Source organism: Crocodylus porosus, unplaced genomic scaffold, assembly GCF_001723895.1.
Source record: "Crocodylus porosus isolate Cpor-Errol unplaced genomic scaffold, CroPor_comp1, whole genome shotgun sequence".
Taxonomy (NCBI): Eukaryota; Metazoa; Chordata; order Crocodylia; family Crocodylidae; genus Crocodylus; species Crocodylus porosus.
The window spans coordinates 23994706-24013927 of record NW_017728915.1 but is presented as its reverse complement, the minus strand read 5'-3'; the positions used below and the strand labels follow the sequence as shown (position 1 = coordinate 24013927).

Below are 19222 nucleotides of genomic sequence, written 5' to 3'. Positions count from 1 at the left end.
AGGGAGTTCCTCATCTTATAAGTGTGCTGCTGGTTACTACTGCCCAAGTGCAGCACCCTGCACTTGTCAGTATTGAAACGCATCCTGTTTTTGTTAGCCCACCCCTGTAACCTATCCAGGTCTTGCTGCCGTCTTTCCCTCCCTACTAGCGTGCTCACCTCGCCCCATATTTTGGTACCATCAGCAAATTTAAACAGGTTGCTTTTCACCCCGTCGTCCAAATCGCTGATAAAGAATTGAACAGCACGGGCCCAAGGACCGAACCCTAGGGGACTCCACTGCCCACTTCCCCCAGGTCGAATATGACCCGTCCACCACCACCCTCTGAGTATGACCCTTCAGGCAATCTACAATCCATCTGACTGTGTAGGGTCATAGAAGGTCTGCCCCTATAAAAGGAGGCAGTGAAGATAGATCCAGTAGGACACCCTCTCCATCTGGACCAGTACCATACTACACCACCTATCCAACCAACCTATCCCTGCTCGCGACCCCCCCCGGACAACACCTTGCTGGAGAAGACCCCGACTGGCCATTGAGGACCAACTGACAGCCCAGGATAGGTAGCTATCACCCACCTTCCTTACCCAAGCAAAGGACTTGAACTCTGTTTCTCTTCCCTACCTGGACTCCAACCCTTCCACTGAGTCTTTCTTCTGATACCATTGTGAGTGCATGCATGCGTGCACGTGTGCAGGAACCAATAACTCCATGGGGCTGTGTAGTGTGTTTGTTTAATAAACCTGTTGTTTTGAATCCCTGAGTTGGGTTTTCGTCTGTTTCCTCATTGCCACAACTTATCTGCCCCTGATCTCCCAGCTTTCTGCCTCAGTTTCCAGCCCCAATCTCCCAGCCTTCTGCCTCTCTCTTCCCTGGCTGTCTCCTTCTTGCCACTGGGCTTCTTCCCTTGTTTCCACCCCAGCACCAGTGACCTTGGGTAACCCCAAACCTCAGTTCCTCAGCCCAGCTTCTCTCTCATCTACCGGCTCTAATTCCAGTCCTGGCAACTTTCACTCCCTACACTTTCTCTCTCTCACCTTAACCTTCCCCCCAAGTATTCCAAGCACATACATACACACACCGTACCATCCAAGTTATGACTTCACCTGTGTGTATGTGTAGGTGGGTGGTATGTGTGTGAACCGGTGTGTATGTGTGTGTGTATACACACACACACTCACACACACGCATGTGTGTGTATTATGTCATTGTGTGCATGACATATGAATTAGTGATCCATGCATGTGTACTGTGTGAGTACTGACAACTAATTATTGTCTGTTTTTTGGTGTGTGTAGTGTGTATGTGCTTGAATTGGTAATGGGTATGCATGTGCCTAGACTGGGAATCTTGGATGTGTACGTGCCTGAGTTGGTAGTATGTGTATGTGCGGATGCACCTAATCAATTTGTGTGTTTGTATATGTGCAACTGTACACCACGTCCTCCTGTCTAACAGCACGATATTGAGATCCTGAGCACTGGCCTGACCCCACAGGGCAACAGACTGATCACCATATTTGGGGTCAGGGAGGAATTTTACCCCAGGCTCAGCCTGGTAGAGAATGGGGGTTTTTGCCTTCCTCTGTAGCAGAGAACATGGTCCTCTTCCTTGGATCTCACAAGCATATTTTAACCTTTCACAACACTGGCTGCTGTGGTCCCCCTACTTTATCTGTGGCAGTTTAAGGGGTTATGTCTTGTGGTTATATTAAGATTGAGCATGTTTTGCAAAGAGGTTAGATAATGCATTTGTACATGGTTGTTTGGATAGAGGTTATCCTGTCTCAGCTGGGGTAGAAACTACTTCTCTATGATTGATAGGCTTGTCCAAGAAAAGGTACATTTCTAACTTGAATAACCTCCCAAAGGCTTCTTAGTGATGATAAAAGGTGTCATGCAAATACCAGAGGATGAAAAACAAATTAGACTGATATAAATACTATATAATGAGAAGCAATGGTCTGAAACAGAAGAGAGAAAATTTTTGATAAACACCTGGAACATCAGGTTTACAGTCAGATCTGTAACAATAGTCTATCAAACAAAATGATGGAAGTCAGAGTTGGAAAAACACTCAAAAGAAAACATATTGAAAGGAACAAGCCTGTATTGGCTGAAAGAGATGGACATGGTTTTGTCCATGTGCTTAATAAATCTTGAGAATCCCAATAATTTGCCCCTCCTGGCTTTCCTTTCTAATTTCCAGCACTCCAACACAGTTTTGCAGCCCACATCTTCTCAGCCAAAATAACTGTTATGGTTTATCAGGTTTAATTTAAAAAAAAAAATAAAAAAATCACATAACAGTAACAGTAACAGTCCCAACTGCAAGTACAGAAACAGAATATATTGGTGAATAACTGTTCTTTCTAGAGGGCCTATTAATAATGTGAATATGATATTACTATTCAAGGTCGTAGAGGATATATTTTGCTTTGAAACGGCCATCTCAGCACATGGAAGTCAGATGCAGAACATTCAAAAATTAATTCTCCCCTTCAACAATACACATGTTCAACATTCAAATCCCAAAATTAGTGTCTAGCGGTTGTCAGTTTGGAAAACGAATGTTGTGGAAGAAGCATAGTTTGTTTCATTTCCATCAAACATGGAGGCTTTACTTTTAGTTTACATAACTTGAATAAACAGGTCCAGCCGCAATTGTAGAAATTCACCTTCTGAGAGCATAGAGAGAAGGGAAAAGTAAAAGAATTTTGCTCATGAAGAATTTCTTGCAAATTGAAAAATGTGACCATTCCTTAAACATATATTACTTATGTTGGGGAACTTGCATGCTAAAACAATTCTTCAAGTGCCTTGTCAGTTTATATTGTTTGCATGAAGGGATGGAAGAGAGTTTTACCCCATTCAATTCAATAGTCGATTTAAAACAAATCCAGAGTAATGTGTGAACAAAGTTTCAAGTACCTTGGTAACAATGGCAATCACTTTTCAAATACTAAAACACAATGGACAGGTCACGGTAGGTTTACTATTTAAAAAAATATTAGGTTTATGTCTTAGAAAATGTATCGCAAAGGAAAGGATATTTGGGAAGTTTCTAACACATTAATCCACCTATAAATGACTCACTGATTTATTTTATCCAAGTACTGCATATAATTTATTAAACTTCCACTATTTCATTTTTTGCAGCACTGGTAATTTGATCTAGTGTTACTGCCACCATACTCTAAAAAAATCCTGCCACCCACAAAACATAAGATGAGGATATTTATTACTCAAGAAACTTTTTTTCAATTGAACTCTGAGACAAAAATGCAAATCCTTCTATCACCAGAATCAGTGTAGTAGATGAATGGTGTCAAACGGAAGAGTAGAGAAGGGTTTTATGCATACAACAGAACCTGCTGAAGTTATAGTTCCTGACGGAGTTTATAGGCTTCTCTGGGGACCAAAATTCACTTATTATTTCTTCTGGTTAATTAAAAAAAATGAAAAGTGAACTGTCTTTGAAATACAGAGTATCTTGTTAAAATGCTCTGGGCCTCAAACTGCATACTGAAAACCCAAAGGAAAAAAGAGGGCTGGGCAGAGATGACAGACAGAACAGAACATTGCACAATCTAACTCAATACAGCAGAGTCTCTTTGGAGACGCACAAAAAAATTATCAAGAAATACCAACTTCAGTGGATAACCTCTCTACAATGCTGCTCATTCTGTAATAACTACAAGAATCAGTTATTTACAAAACAAAACAAAGCAAAAAAACTAACAACCCTCAACGTGCCCACTAGATTCTGGGAACTTCCATTTTTGAGGACAAAAATAATCCTAATGAAAGCTGAAGGAAATGCAGCAGCAACTCTTCTTTCATAACATTTTGTAGGAAACAGGTAAATTTTCTCACATTTCTTTTCATCGAGTGCTAAAAGCCTACTTCTCATAAACAACAGGGATCAGGAAGCTTACTGTAAATTATAAGATTATCTCTATTACATATACTGCTTATAAGACTTGCTCTGAAGAAGCAGCAGTGACCTACAATGACATTTTCTTATTAACTTTCTAATCTTCACACATTGCTAGCAAGGACTGCATTAAACCAGCTTAACATCAATATTCATTTTCACTGCTGTAAAATGAATGGATGCACTCCCTATAAAACCAATGCTCTTCTGAGCACTACTACCATTTGGACTTAAATGAGAAACATGCAATAGAAATTTACTTATAAATAACATTCCTTATAAGCAGGGATCCTGGTTTTCTCTTATTTAAACAAAATTCCCGATTTTCAGTTAAATAAAACTAACCCCAGATCTACATTTTTCCATTATTAAAATGAAAAACCACTAGTATATTAGTGGTGTTCCACTAGTATATTAGTGGTGTTCCACTAGTATATTAGTGGTGTTTCATTGAAATCACAGAAAAATGTGGGTTTGGGGTTGCTTTTTTTTTTTTTTTTAACTGAAAACTGGGGATTTTTTTTTAATCAGAGAAAACCAGGATCCCTGCTTATAAATTGAGTCCTCCATATCTTAGGGAGTAATCCAGAAGTAATTTAGATGTGAACAATTATGTGATGAAAGCATTAGAAAAATACACACTTAAAACTGGAAAAGTAAAGCAAATCTAGGGATGAGCAGGAAAAAGAAAAAGGAATGGTAACGAAAAGGGCTAACAGATGTAACAAAGATGTATCACAAAGAGGAATAAAGTTAAATACTTAACTTCATCTACAAACTCATTTAAGAAAAAAAATAATGTAGAATAAATATTATGGGTGCCCCAGCAAAGCATTGGCTCAACATAAAATAGGCCAATTAAGCAAGACAAATCACTCCTGTTTGCCAGTCTCTCCCAGCAAGGGCAGATTGTGAACACAGTTGATGCTTTAATTCAGTGGTCTCCAAAGTGGGGTGCGCGCACCCCAGGGCTTGCACAAGACAATCCATTGGGGTTCAGGAAGAAAATATTAGAACTATTTATATTTATATAAATATACAGATATTGGGGGTGCATGCTCAAAATTTTTTTACTGATGGGGTGCACGATCAAAAAAGTTTGGAGACCACTGCCTTAACTGGCTCATTAAAAAAATTTCTGTTTAAACTACTGAGGAGCAAAGGCCTGGAAATGAGGAAATATCTGGTCTACTCCTACCCTGTAACCAATGGCTTCCTGCATCACCTCCAGGAAGACACCCAGGCCTACTTTTTGAAGGCTGAGCACCTGTAACTCCAATAGCATTCATTCATTGTAGGACATTCAAAGTCAAGCTTTTCAACTCTTGTAGATTTCCTCTCTGCAGAGTGGGGATATTACTTAACTGTTCCACAAAGGTGACATGAAACAGTCTTGCTGGTCTTCACAGGACCATTCACATCTGTAAGGGCTGCGGGAACAGGACCCATTGTAGCAACGGCTTTCAGCACCAAGATGGTGTGAATGAGAATTGCAAGGGGAAAGTTCCTTAACTGTTTGCAAGACCAATAATATGGATTACTGAAGAGACACTAGATAAAAATGTACCCATCCAATTAATAGGCAATGGTCAGGAAGAGCAGTTAATGAAGCAACAAACACCTCTCACCTGAATTCTGAATGTGAATAACATTTTACTCTTAGTCTTGTAACTCCAGTACAATCAGGCAGAAGGCAAGATAGATATGCACCTTACAGATTAACTGAATCAAATACACTTCTTTCTTATCACGTCATGGGTAATTACAGCAATTAAATAACAGCAACTGTTAAAACAAGAAGGGCTTGATCCTTATTTCAGACACACATGGATGCCTCCTCTCAAGAAAAACTTTTAAAACCTGTTTAAGAATCAGTTACTATATATAACAATTCCTAGAGCTAAATATACAAGATTTTTAAAAATGCTATTATGGAAAAGGCCACAGAAAATAAATTGTTTAAGCTTGACTTAGACAGTCACCATATTTATGATAAATTTGTCCTTACAGAATTTATACATCTTTAGTTTTAAGAAAGGAAGGTTTTGATTGCAGGGGGTTAGTCACAGACAAAAAAAATGCTGGAAAAATAATTGATTTACTTAACACAATGGCTCCTGGCTGTCTGAATTTGCAGTGACGCCACAATGGTAGAAAATCCCTATAGTCAGTAGGTAAACTTTTTTTTTCCTAGATCTTGATTGCATTCCCCTCTATGGGTCACTTGTTTAAAAGTGAGTATTTAAAAAATGTAACTGTTTAATGGCAAAACCCTACATAAAAAAGTTTATTTTCTGACTTTGTGGAACTTGTCCCTGGCCACTGTTTAAAAACTAAGGAAACTATGAAGGGAAATCTATGAAAAGGTAAGCAGCTGAGGAAAATCAATACAAACATATGGAAGATAGATATTACAACAAAGTGTCCAAAGCAGATGCCCTTGAGAGATCGTATCTTTTATCCACATGTAGAACAGAGCATTGTTCTATTGAAAGCTGCTGAATAGTAGGCTTATAAGAAACTGGCACAGACTGCAATATTTTTTTATACCATAACTACTTACAATTGTAATTTTATCCCTTTGTGAGTCTGGTGTATCCCAAATACACTACTTATGTAATGCAGCTGTCTTACTGACAGTGAGAACTGAAGATCAAAGGACACAGAGATAGCATAATACAGTGCACAGGATTTTTTCTTTCTAAAATTCAAGTCTCAGCTAGTCAAGTAACTGTGTCACTTCATTTACAGAGTTCAATAATCTACTTTCAATGGTTAACTTTGCTATTGCCATGCTAGATAGTCTCCTCATCTGCATAATATAGCAATTAACATAGCCTTATGCTGGTGTCATACATATCAATGTTAATAAAGTGCAAAGTCTGATTGGTGTGCATCACTAAGTTAGAAATGCAACTATATAAACAATCAGCTGCCATGACTCAGCTAGACACATCTACACACCTACTGCTGGCTGTAATGGACAGAATTTAGCTCAGGCTTTCTGCTCGTTACAGCTAAATATCTTTATAGATAAAATTTTGAGGTTAAAAGTTACATATCTGTGCATGTCACAGGCCTCTGAGAACTATTATAATATTTTGCCATTCTTCCCCATTTCTTCAGATTTTTTGTTACTGGTCACATCTGTGTTTGTACACGAGGACAAGGCATACTGGGAGCTTTGAAGTGATTTCAGAATGCAAACAACATTATTACTGTTATTATTAATAATACTGATGCTAGTACTACAAATAGTAGCAGTAGCAAAAAAATAAACATAAGCTGCCCAAGGGGACTGCACCAGCAAAAGCCAGGTCCTGTATTTCATTTATGCTTTTCCCCATACTTTCCAGCAGTCTCCATTTAGAAGTACACTCCCTATGTCAATGGATTTTAATGAAGTTTAAAAGTGTCCACCTATTTATGGAGCTCAAATATTGGCAAGTATCTGCTTTCCTTGCTTTTGACAATTAGTTCCTATTTTGAACAATGGAAGAAGGAGCCTTCCTACTATTCCATCTGTGGCAGATTTGTTTTTAATTGCACAGCATCTGCAGTTGAAGAGGTTTGCAGTCCTTTTAAGCAGCTGAGCTAAGACTGAGCAGATGGTGTCAAACACAACAGTATTAAAAACAAAAACGGCTTCTTGGGTTTTTTTTAAATAAACAATTCTTGGTCTGAAGAGGATACTGTGATTAGCACAGAAAATTAAGCACTCTCACAGTATGTCAATACTGTAATCCAAAGTATCCTTTTCATACAATATTATATTTCATTTATACTCTTCTATTCTGAACTGTGCTTTTCCAGAAAGAGCTGAAACTGTGCCATAAATATTAACTTTTTATTTAACAATAATTGGTTATTTTCCAATACTATATAAAACAGGATATATTGTTTTTGCTAAATATTTAATAGGTAGTATTTTTACACAATAATATATTCAACTAATATGCTACAGAAAACTGACAGGTTGTTTTGTTGGAAAAATCTTAAGCTCCCTATAAGCCAATTTTAAAATAGGCCTCTAGGATGTACCTACAAAATTCTAAAAAATGACTATATCTGTGTCACTTCTTGCATTAATTAGCCAGCTTTTGTACACACAGAGGAGACTGGATATAAACAAAACACAAGAAAATTATTTAGGGTACCTTAAGGGAACTGTTTGAAATTTGGCGTTCTGTATTTAGGTCTTATTTATCACTTGGTAAAGTAGCCAGTGTCCCAAAAGAAATAACCAAAAGAATAATTCGTATTGCTAACAATGTAAACTGTAGTCTGTCCATCCCCAACAGGTTATTAACAGGCCCTATGAATAAAATAGGATACAAAAGACATCCTGTTTACTTTGCCTAAAATGGATTATACCAGTATACTGCAAAAACAGCCATGTCTACCATTACAAGCAGATTAGCCCGCAAGGAACGGTCAACATTTTGCTGTCTTCAAACTCGGGTCCATAGCTTTGCTCAGCCCTAAACCCAAGCCCTAGCCTAATCCAAATTTCATCTCTTCTGCCTGTTTCTACATAAATTTAGTGAAAATAGAAAGATGATTACTTAACCAATGTGATCAGACCAGTATTTCAATGTTTCAGTTCTCAATCTATCAAGTGCGGATAATACATCCATGGAATACCATAATAATCAATATCTGAAAAAATTATGGGGTGCTCAGATCAGAGTAATGTGGGACAGACATATCTGAGCGAGAATGGAGGACATCTTTGAAACTGAGGTACCAATGACCTGTCATTATGCTTCGCCAAGCATCAGACAACTTTCTTAGTAACAGCAGTTCTATATTTTAACAGCTGTTTCAGACACAACTTGATGCTGGCATAGCTCATAAGCCTTACATTTCATGTCAACAGAGCTATCTGAGCAGAACATCGCAAATCATACCTAATTGTTATTATGTCTCCACGATCTCCTTGGATATACCAGCTGCAGTTTACGGCTGGAGGATAGTTTAGTGGCCAGGAAGGACTATAGATGACTCCACGTCTCTCTGTGTGCTGTTCCAATTTTCCACTGCAAGCAGCTGTTAACGAGAAAAAGAAAACGTGTCAAATGTTTAGGTTAACTATCACTGTACATTAACTACAATAGCTTTTAGCAGTTTCAAATGTTTGCAGATAAGTTAGAATCAACAGTTTCATTCCTTTATTACTCCTGTTTCCCTTGACCTTTACTGAGACACTTAGATTTCTGCTTTACCACAAAAAAAATCAATAATCTTTCACGAGTCAATTGAATTGCATTGAATTTGCCAATATATGATGCAAAAATGTTCTTACTGACTTACCAACTTCCCAAAGATTGGCTTGCCACAGAGCAATTGGAGACTATACTCAACATAAAATATCTAAAAATCTTATTTTTAATCGCAGAAAACTTAATTTTCCAAAGCAAAGCGCAAGCATCAAGAGTTCTTTATTTCAGATCAAGGGAAATAGTGAAAGATACAAAAGCAGATCCTGATTTTGAGTGAAGTTTGATAGTGTTCAAACCTGAGACACTGGCTCAAATGTATGTGTTTTCTATTGTTAAAATGAGTGGTTTTTTAACAAACAAACATTTTATGGTCTGCAGAGCACAGAAAAATATCTGACATTTTGACAGAAGCCAAATTTCTCATAATTTAAGGAATGATAGGAGAAAAACAGATTCCCCAAAACGTGTATTTCTTCATGCACCCATAGATTCAATATATATATGCTATAAATCGTGGACTAACAGATCTTTGTAGAAAATCCAGCACCACAAAGTTGTTATTATTAAATTCATACTATACAGGTTAGTTCAGAGGAAGCACTCTTTACTGTATTTTAAATGCGGGCCAAGGGTTACAAGGAGATTTACAAGGTTAGCTTACCTCAAGTATAAAGCATAAACACATTACTGTCACCCTGTAAAAAAGCTTTCAGTTGTATTATATGTGAAAAACTTCTGGTGATTCAATGGCAACAATAATTTACAGAATACAAAAAGATATACAGACAGCTCTAGTGTCATTATGTTAATTAGTTTTACAAGATAAATACAAAAATTGATGTTGTAACAAGAAAATCTCTGCCACTTATATTTCTAAAATTAAAGATGCCCCAAATCCTTTTCTGATTGATCACTGCCAGAATACTGAAACAATAGGAGCAACTTTAATAAAAATAAGATCCACAACATTTTCCCACCATAACTCCCCAGTTCTCTCATTATATACAATGCTCCAGACTGTACTTGGACTTTTATACATATTCCTCTTTATATGTGCTCCTTGCTGCATTATTATATCACAGCAGCATAAAAGGACCCAGCGCTAAAATGGCTTTATAGGACTTCACATAATAAAGAATATCTCTATACTGCTGCAAACTAAAACTTCACAATATTAGGACCCTCAGGACACTGAAGAAAGAAACAGCGCAGACAGAAAACACCTCCGCATGCCACTTTATGCCAAGCCTTTTACCAACAGCAAAACAAACTTTCCTATTGTCCGCGTACTAATTATTTTCATTCATGCCTGCTGTTGATTTTCCATATGCTAGTGCTGCAGAAAACTTCAACATACAGATCTCAATTATCCAAAGCTTATTCAGGCCTCATTTTGAAAAAAATATGTGGACATGCCAGTGACCCTTTGCCTAGCTGACATCACAATACTTACCCAGACATCAATGCTTATAAATACTGAGTTTCTGTAATTTTATGATGGAACATTATCCAAAGTAGTTATATTACAGCAATCCTGAGCAACAGCTACTTTTCAGTCTTTTCCTCTTCAGAGTGCTAATGAAGTATATTTGATGTGAAATGAAATGTAGTATTTTTAATGTAAACTACTACTTCTTGTTAATTCTGCACCTCAGCATCACTCGAAAAGAGAGCCTACAACTAATTATGTTAACTAGACATTTGATCTGCATCTCAAGTATGTGATCAGAAATAGATGAAGAGAGAAAAGAGAAAGCTTCACCCTTTTAGACAATTTATACAATACAATGACTGGTGCAAATTACCTCATATTCAGGGATCCAGGTTTTCCATTTGTTGAGGGAAAATGTGGGAAACCACAGGTTTCCCCTTACAAGCTGGCAGAGCTCCAGCCTGCAAGGGCTGCTTGGGGCTGGGAGGAGCGGGAAGAGGCTGATTAGATGCAGGGGATGCCACTTGCATGTATGCACACATAGGGAAGGGGTCAGATACCATAGGTGACGCATTAGGAGGACATGCCCCCCAGATTCATGTGCCCGCAGCAGGGCATGGGGCTGTACCCTGACCGGACCAGCACTGGACTGCTTCTGAGGCCCAGCGGGCAAGACCTGGTGCAGAAGGGCGGAGTGGGGCAGCAAGACTTGCTGCTGCTGCTGCCATCACCACTGCCGCAGGTACCCCCATGCCAGCTACACCACCATGGAGTAACACTGTGCTGCCAGCAGCGCAAGGAGTAATGGACCAGGGAAGGATGGGGATGAGTTGCCCTCACCTCCTCCTGCCACCAGCTGCACACACCAAGGTGCAACTCTACCCTGCCACCATGGCCCAGCTGCTCTGCCACCACTCCCCTCCAAGTTAAAGCCACAGCCCTGTATACCAGCAGCTAGCAGCATGATGAGCTGAGGGTAGCTCAGCTCCCCGCTAGTCTGTTACTCCTCACGCTACTGGAGGCACAGCGTTACTCTGTGGTGGTGCGCCTCGCACGTGTGTCCTGGTGGCAGCAGCAGCAGCGAGTCTTGCCGCCGCGCTCTGCCCTCCTGCACGTGGTTCCACTGACTGGGCTGCGGAGGCGGCCTGGTGCCAGTGCAGCCAGGCTGCAGCCCCATGTCCAGCTGTGGGTGCACTAATCTGGGAGGGTACAGGCCCTCCTAAGGCTCTCCCAATGCGTCACCTATGGCTGGGCATCCCCCTGCCCTACACAGCCCCCATCCCACACCCTGGGGGGGCTGGGGCCTGGAGATGGGGGCCAGCAGGTTGGGAGTGAGGGGCACTTGCAGGACTGATGGAGGTTGGGAGATGAGGGTCGGGAGTGAAGGGCACTGGAGGGGATGGGGGCTGCAGGTTGGGAGTAAGGGGCACCAGCATAGTGGGGCTGCCCAGCACCACAAAGCAGCAGTGGGGACAGCTGCAGCTGGGCTTGTGTCCTACTGAGCAAAGGGGCATGATATAAGCCCCCCCAAAAAAATCAAAAGCCAAAATATATAGGTATTTAAAATGTATTTTATTATAATGACTGAGGCACTGGTAGGCTTCCAAACTGCTCTTAAATTGTAAATATATCAATAAAGCATTGTGTTCAACTGATACCGAGAAAGAGTTCATTTTAATTACAGGAAAATGCGGCTTTTGAAGTTTTTAACCCCACAATTTTGGAATTTTTTTCAGAGAATTTGAGATTTTAAAACAGAGAAAACCAGGATCCCTGCTTATAACCATGGTATTTATAAGTCAACAGAAGACTCCGCCTCTCTCTTCCTTATGCACAATACACTAACTCATCCATAATAGTAGGGACAGATTTATACGTGGGGAGCTGTTCAAGGTCTGTTTTCTAAGCAGCTATTCTTCAGCTTTCTATTTTGGATAAACAAACTGTTTAAAAATCTATTTTTATATTAACAAGCCTAAATGTTGGAAACAAACCAGAATATAGGTCAGTCATAGGTACATCAAATGTTTTTAAGTTTGAGGTCGCATCGAACCTAAATTCACACATCTTGTAGAGGCTAGGGACTTTCACTGTGACATGCAACTTCAGGGAGGGACACTGGGGAGCTAAGGACAACCTGGCACTTGACCAAGCTGATTATTCACCTTCATACTATGGTGTGGAACAAAAGATGACACAATTAGTGTAGCCTCAATTCCCCAGTGATAACAGGTATCATCTCAGGTCTGCAAGAATAGTCTCCAATTCAGGAAGAGGCAGACTGGAACCATGGCAGCCTTTGATGACTTTATACAGCCTGTTGGGAAGAGCACTTGGTCAGTAGAAGGATTTCCATTGACTTTAACTGGCTTTGGATCAGGCTGACAGATAAGCAATTACAGCATATAAAACAGCGAAGTTGTATTCAGAAAGAGTTTGGTACATTATAAGAAAGTCTGGGTAAAGAACTGTAGTTTTAAAGCTTGCTTCAGCACAACACCACGACTCTACAGAAAAACAAGCAAGAAAGCATTTTCAAACGGCCATAATAATATCCAAGTGAAAAAAGAAGCTTCTCTAGAGAAAGACATAACCCTGGACAGCTCTCCAGGTGTTATCAGTAGTACTGCATCAGAAAGACAGTGACTTTCAAACAACTGTTCAACAGTTGTTTTTCCTCATTTCATCTAAGCAAATTCAGAGCAAGAGTGAAAACAGCTCATAAAAAACTGAAAACAACCTGCATTTCCTTCATGTAGGATTACCCAAGTTATGCAGTACATCCTATGGCATGGTAAATCGAGGATGATTGCAATAAACCTAGATTTACCATTCTATGGGATGAAGAGCAGGAATCCCCACAGGCCTCTAGGCCTCCAGACTGGAGGTTTCTGACAGCAGGCAAGCACACAGGAGAGTGTACTGTAAGATGCTGAAGCATACAGATTTTCAGAAAGTGTTTCAAAAGAAAGCACTTCAAAGATGCTTCCCATTTTTGGGTCATATTTGGAAGCGGATATCAGCTGCATTCCTCTGACCCACAATGGAGTTTCTGCCTTTGGAAATCAACATTAACATGAATCCCCACAAACAGTGAACCTATAAATCCTTCAGGGGCCTGTTTATGCCATTCTTTTGACATGGTCATCCGCTCTAGAGATGTACTAGTCTCCTCTGCCCTCCCTGCAAAACTCAGGAAAAACCAGGGGTGCTGGTGACTTACACCACTGCAATAATCCTCTATATTTACTTTCCACCATCCAAACTGCATTTCCAGAAGACAGAATAACCCAAGATTACAAGCCCAGAATGTTTCATAGCTGAAGTATCTCAAAATTTTCCAGGGAAAACCTGCAACTGAAAAAAAAAGCAAAATAAAAAATTCCTATCTATGTCTTCCTGTTCCTAACCAAAATCAACATTCTTAAACAAAGTCAATCTTAGTGTTAAAGATTCCTTTAACTTAAACTGTTGACAAATTGCAATTCTGAACTGAGTAATTTGTCATCTTACTTACAATAGACAATGCAATGACAAATTCTAGCAAAAGCCAACAAATCATCCCAACAAAATATTGACTGAAGGTCAGACTTGCTCCAAAACTTAAAACAGACCTTACGATGAGAGGCTGAGAGCCATGGGGCTCTTTAGCCTGGAAAAGCGCAGGCTCAGGGGTGATCTGGTAGCCATCTGTAAGTTTATCAGGGGTGACCACCAGGATCTGGGGGAACATTTGTTCACCAGAGCACCCCAAGGGATGATGAAGTCGAACAGTTATAAACTACTGCAAGACCATTTCAGGCTGGACGTAAGGAAGAATTTCTTTACTGGAACAGCCTGCCATTGGAGGTGGTTCAAGCACCTACATTGAACACCTTCAAGAGCAAATTGGATGCTTATCTTGCTGGGATCCTAGGACCCCGCTGACTTCCTGCTTTTAGGGTGGGGGGCTGGACTTAATGATCTTCTGAGGTCCCTTCCAGTCCTAATGTCTATAAAATCTATGAAATGTATGAAAATGGTGCTGTAGTACTAGACATTTCACATATACTTCCCCTGGCACAGGCCCTATCCTGACCAGTTATAAATCCTACCTCAATCCCCACTTGATTTGAAGGCACCAAGCACTAAAGAAATTACACACACAAACATGTTGTCTTGTCATTTCTTTAGCTTCCTTCTTTCTCAGTTCCTCCTATTGTTTGTCACCCTTGATTGCAGTGTTTTAATTCAAATTTAACTGGGAGCTCTTTGGTCCAGACCTATTTCCACCTACTACAATGGGCCTTTATCCTTATTAGGACCTCAGGGTGTTGCAAGAATAAAAGTAAGTAATAATATTACTATTGTCTGGGCAGTTATAAATATCAGTTCTAACCGAGTTACTCACCATTGTATCTGGGATAGTGACAATGGTTCTGCTGGAATAACATAATCATATAAATATTTCAACATCTCAAACTGGGAAACTTCCTATAATCCATTAGTAAATTTTGAGGCCATCCAGTTTCAGCAAAAACGTGATCTGTATGGGGGTACCATACAACAACACGAAAAGAGCAAGACATTCCAGTGCTTAGTAGAAATAAGAGAAACATGTCTTACCTAACGAGGTAACAGCACTTTCTATTTTCCCAGTTAGGAAGAGATTCACTGTGTAAAGATACAAAAATTGTATTAATTATAGATTCCACTAGTTTTAGGACAGTTCTTAATTTACTGTTTCTAAACATTTCCAGTGATACTAGTAAGAAATACAGCATTCTTTACACAAAACCTTATCTACATCTATGATAAAACCTCACATAATCTGCTATTATCCTCCAAGAGTTATAAAACACAGAATGCTAATTCAGTATCTGTCAAGTATGCCAGAAAGAAAATGAACTGCCAATTTAGTTTAAAGAGTTTTCTACAGGCTGTTTATTAGGAAGGAGGAAGAGCAATTGCATTCAATCATGCATGGTTGGTCGTTATATCTCAGGGGCGGGCAAAATATGGCCCACAGGCCAAATCTGGCCCACCAGGCCATTCTATGCAGCCTGCAGGGCCCCTCTAAAATTTAGAAAATTATTACCTGCCAGTGGCTGCCTATCTAAAAGCTGATGATGCGCCAGTGGTAGGAGAAACCGGCAGTGGCGGGACCTAGCAACGGCGGCAGCAAGGCGCGCCCAGCCCTGCCCCATCCACCCTAGCCCCAACCAGAAGCTCCTGCCTAGCTATGGGGCTATTCCCCTGCCCCCCTCCATCTGAGAGTGGAAACTCGGATAAAAACAGGCGGAGGCAGGAGGAGACAATGGATTCCCAGCACAGCTGGAGCCAGCCCAGCCCGACCTAGTTCCTGCGGTTCCCAGCTGGCTCCTGCTGCGCCAGCCGAGCCAGGCTGGCTCCAGCACCACGCAGTTCCCGGCTGCATGGCTGGGACTGTACCGCACAGCAAAAGCCAGCTGGGATCCACTTTCTGCAGTCCTAGCCATGCAGCTGGGAGCCGTGGGCTGCCAGAGCAGCAGGTGGGCAGGAAGGGAAGGGGCAGGGGAAGGGCAGCAGTACCAGCTGTGGGGAGTGGGGGAAAGTGGCAGGGAGTGGGCAAGTGGGAGTGTGGGGCCTGTGCCAGTGCCCCGAGGCCATGGCCAGCAGAGGCCTGGGTAGGGGCAACAGGAGCACGGAGCCCAGGCTGGCAGGGACTCTATGGAGCCAGGCTGGCTCTGCCCCTCTCGCTGCCGGCACTACCAGCCAAATGCTGTTCCCCACTGGGGATCTCTGCCTGCCACAAACCATAAGCACCCTGAGGCTTAACCGCCTGCTTTTGCCACTGGTGGTTGGCGTTGTGCACAATGAAGGAGGGGGGCATATGTGGGGGTACAAGGGGGGGCTCCATGCTCCTGCTGCCCCAACCTGGGCCCCCACCAGCCCTGGCCCTGGGACACCAGCAGGGGCCCCACACTCCCATCCACCTACTTGCTGCCACTTCCCTCCCCTCCCTGCTGCTGTTGGCCTTCCTCTGCTGCTTCCCTCTCTTCCTGCCCACTGCCACTGCTCACCCTGTCCACCTGCCATACTCCACACTCACAGCCCTCCACAAGCTTCATACCCACCCACACCACAAAGCCCATATCCACACACCCACACCCGCCACAAACATCCACACACACTCCCCCAAACCCACACACCACCACAGCCTCCCATAAACTCTGTACCTGCCCACCCATAACCCCCACACCTCTCCACACCCCCACAATATACAAAAGTAAAACTTCATTTTAAGCTAGTGTACAATCACCTCTACATACACCATGCAAACACACATAAATCTGACAAAAATACTTTTATAAATCAAATTAATGTAGGTTGTAGTAAACGTTTGATTTTTAGAATATAATTGGGTTTTTTTCTGGTTCTAAGATCCCAAACCCCCTTGCCAAAAGGAGTACTTCCAGGGGTAAGGGAAGGGACTTCCAGTGGCAAAAGTCAAGGGTTATGGGGGGCTGGATGTCTGGTTCCAAGATGACAACCGGGGAGGGGCACCTGTTAAGGAGTGGAGCTACTCTTGCAGCCCTCGACAGCTTGCCAAATCCTGTTAAGCCAAAATAACTGTCTCCCCCTGTTATATCTCCTTGAATGTTGGAGACTAATAATTAAGTTTATTATTTTTTAGTTTGTCCTTAATATATAAAGCAATGTTTGTTTCTCATCAAATGTACCCTGGCAAAATAAACAGCAGAAGCTAATCTACTTCATTAACTTATCCAAAGTAATTGCACACAGCTCTTTTTGTATTTCTACTTAAAAAAAAATAGACTGCTGCTAAACATGAGGGATTTTAAGATACCTACCGCACCTGGCTGCAAACTGCTCTCCAAACAACCTTTATTTGAAAAGGTCTCATCTCACAAGGAAATGTTTCAGAATATGGTATTAGAAAAAGGGATCCTTAGACCAGTCCTTGACAGGTCTGCCTCTTACGACAGTTCAGTAAAGCAAGGGATACAACAGCAAATTGTCATGAAAATAAATGAGGTACTTTGCTCAGGAATACATGGGTTCACTGGGCTGACTGCCCTTTTGGACAGTCTCCTATAAACCATGTACACCATCTAAATGATAGTGTGACAAGAAAAATACAGTATACTACAACAGTTGAAATAAATTAAACATGGTCAAAAAATTCAAACTTTCAGGACCTTCATTACACACATACTTCAGTTTATTTTCCAAGTATTTAAATCATAGTTTTTCTGGAATAACTGGACTTGCATACAATAGTCAACTAAAAACAACCCAAAAAATAGTACTAAGAGAAAAATGTGGCCCCTTCTCCCCAGACATTTGGGCTGCTGTACTTAAGTAATATATCCCTTTATACAGCAGTAGGCCCTAGAAACCTCAATCAGAGACCAGGGCCCCATTGTGCTTGATGCAGTTCAAACATATAAGCAAAAGATGTTCCTTGCCCAAAGAGCTAACAACATAATTAACACTAACACAAAAGAAAGATGAGTGCCTAACATGGCAGATTAGCTAGAACAGTGGTTCTCAACTGTTTCAGACCCAAGAGACCCCTGGAAAATGCCAGCTCTTAGCTTTCACTCATTTTTTTGACTACCAAAAAAACAGAGAGCAATTGTTCTGTTACAAAGAACTCAGAGAAACCACAACCAGTCAAGATTTTTGACACTATGAATTCCTACTTGAAACCTCTGGATTTACCTTGTTAGATGTTTGGACAGCTAACAGTGCTACTATTGTGCAGCACCCTACAACATCCTTAAAAGGCTCTCATGACACCCTGGTTAAGTATCACTGAGCTATTGCCTCAGGTTGCCACTTTGATTCCAGTTCTGGTCACCAGTCACTAAAAATTATAACCATGTGAAAGCAGCGCAGTGGCCTACGTCAAATAGCTGGGATAAGTCACCTCACGGTGACAACACCGTGACTGGCATGAATTGGACTTCTGGCTGCAGGAAATGATGCTCCAAGACCCTACGCAAACTCTCAGTAATTTCAACAGGAGCACAGATTGCTCAATACCTCCAGGGACTGGGCTGTAAAAACTGAGGCTAACAGGTGGCCCCAACATTAATATTCACAGAAAACTGGAACTGCTGTATTGGTGATATGCTGATGGATATAGCCAGGAGGAAGCTGGGGGCAAAGGGAGGGAATTTCTGCAATCTCTCTCTATAGAGCTACAAGAACACATTTTTTTGAAAACCATGTTGAGAAAAAAGACCCTGAATCACAGCATACGTGTACTGGGTGTGGGTAGAAATAGGCCTATAGATCTGTACTAATAAGCACTATTAATGATATCTTCAAAGTACTTTAATAGATTTCATTACGTAACTACTATATAGTAATATATGTAAAGCTGTGTAATTATTTCATTAGTTTCACAGCACTAACTTTCTGCAACATGCATACGTGTGTGTATCTATCTCAGGGTACCACCGTACCGCATTTGGCTCCCTGATGGGCTGCTGCATTGTGGCACTCAACCTGACTGCCCACCTCCCATGTATTCAATCATATCCCTGTCTAATAAGAGCTGATCAGTTCTTTCCCCCACATCACACAGCTCTGCTCCAATTTCCTAGTCCCCCACAGGTCAAAGCAGCTCCCTGCTCTTCCC

The 19222-nt window shown here is 41.1% G+C and overlaps 1 protein-coding gene across 1 annotated transcript in view; it reads right to left on the bottom strand.

Moving 5' to 3' along the window:
• The window catches only part of LRP3 (LDL receptor related protein 3), a 62866-nt gene that overhangs the window by 9989 nt on the left and 33655 nt on the right, over positions 1-19222 (bottom strand). Inside the window, exons 4-5 of the mRNA XM_019535428.1 lie at positions 15196-15243; positions 8847-8985 (exon numbers count right to left, since the gene is read on the bottom strand). Of these exons, the coding sequence (XP_019390973.1) occupies positions 8847-8985; positions 15196-15243 (187 nt within the window). The remainder of the gene's footprint in view (positions 1-8846; positions 8986-15195; positions 15244-19222) is intronic.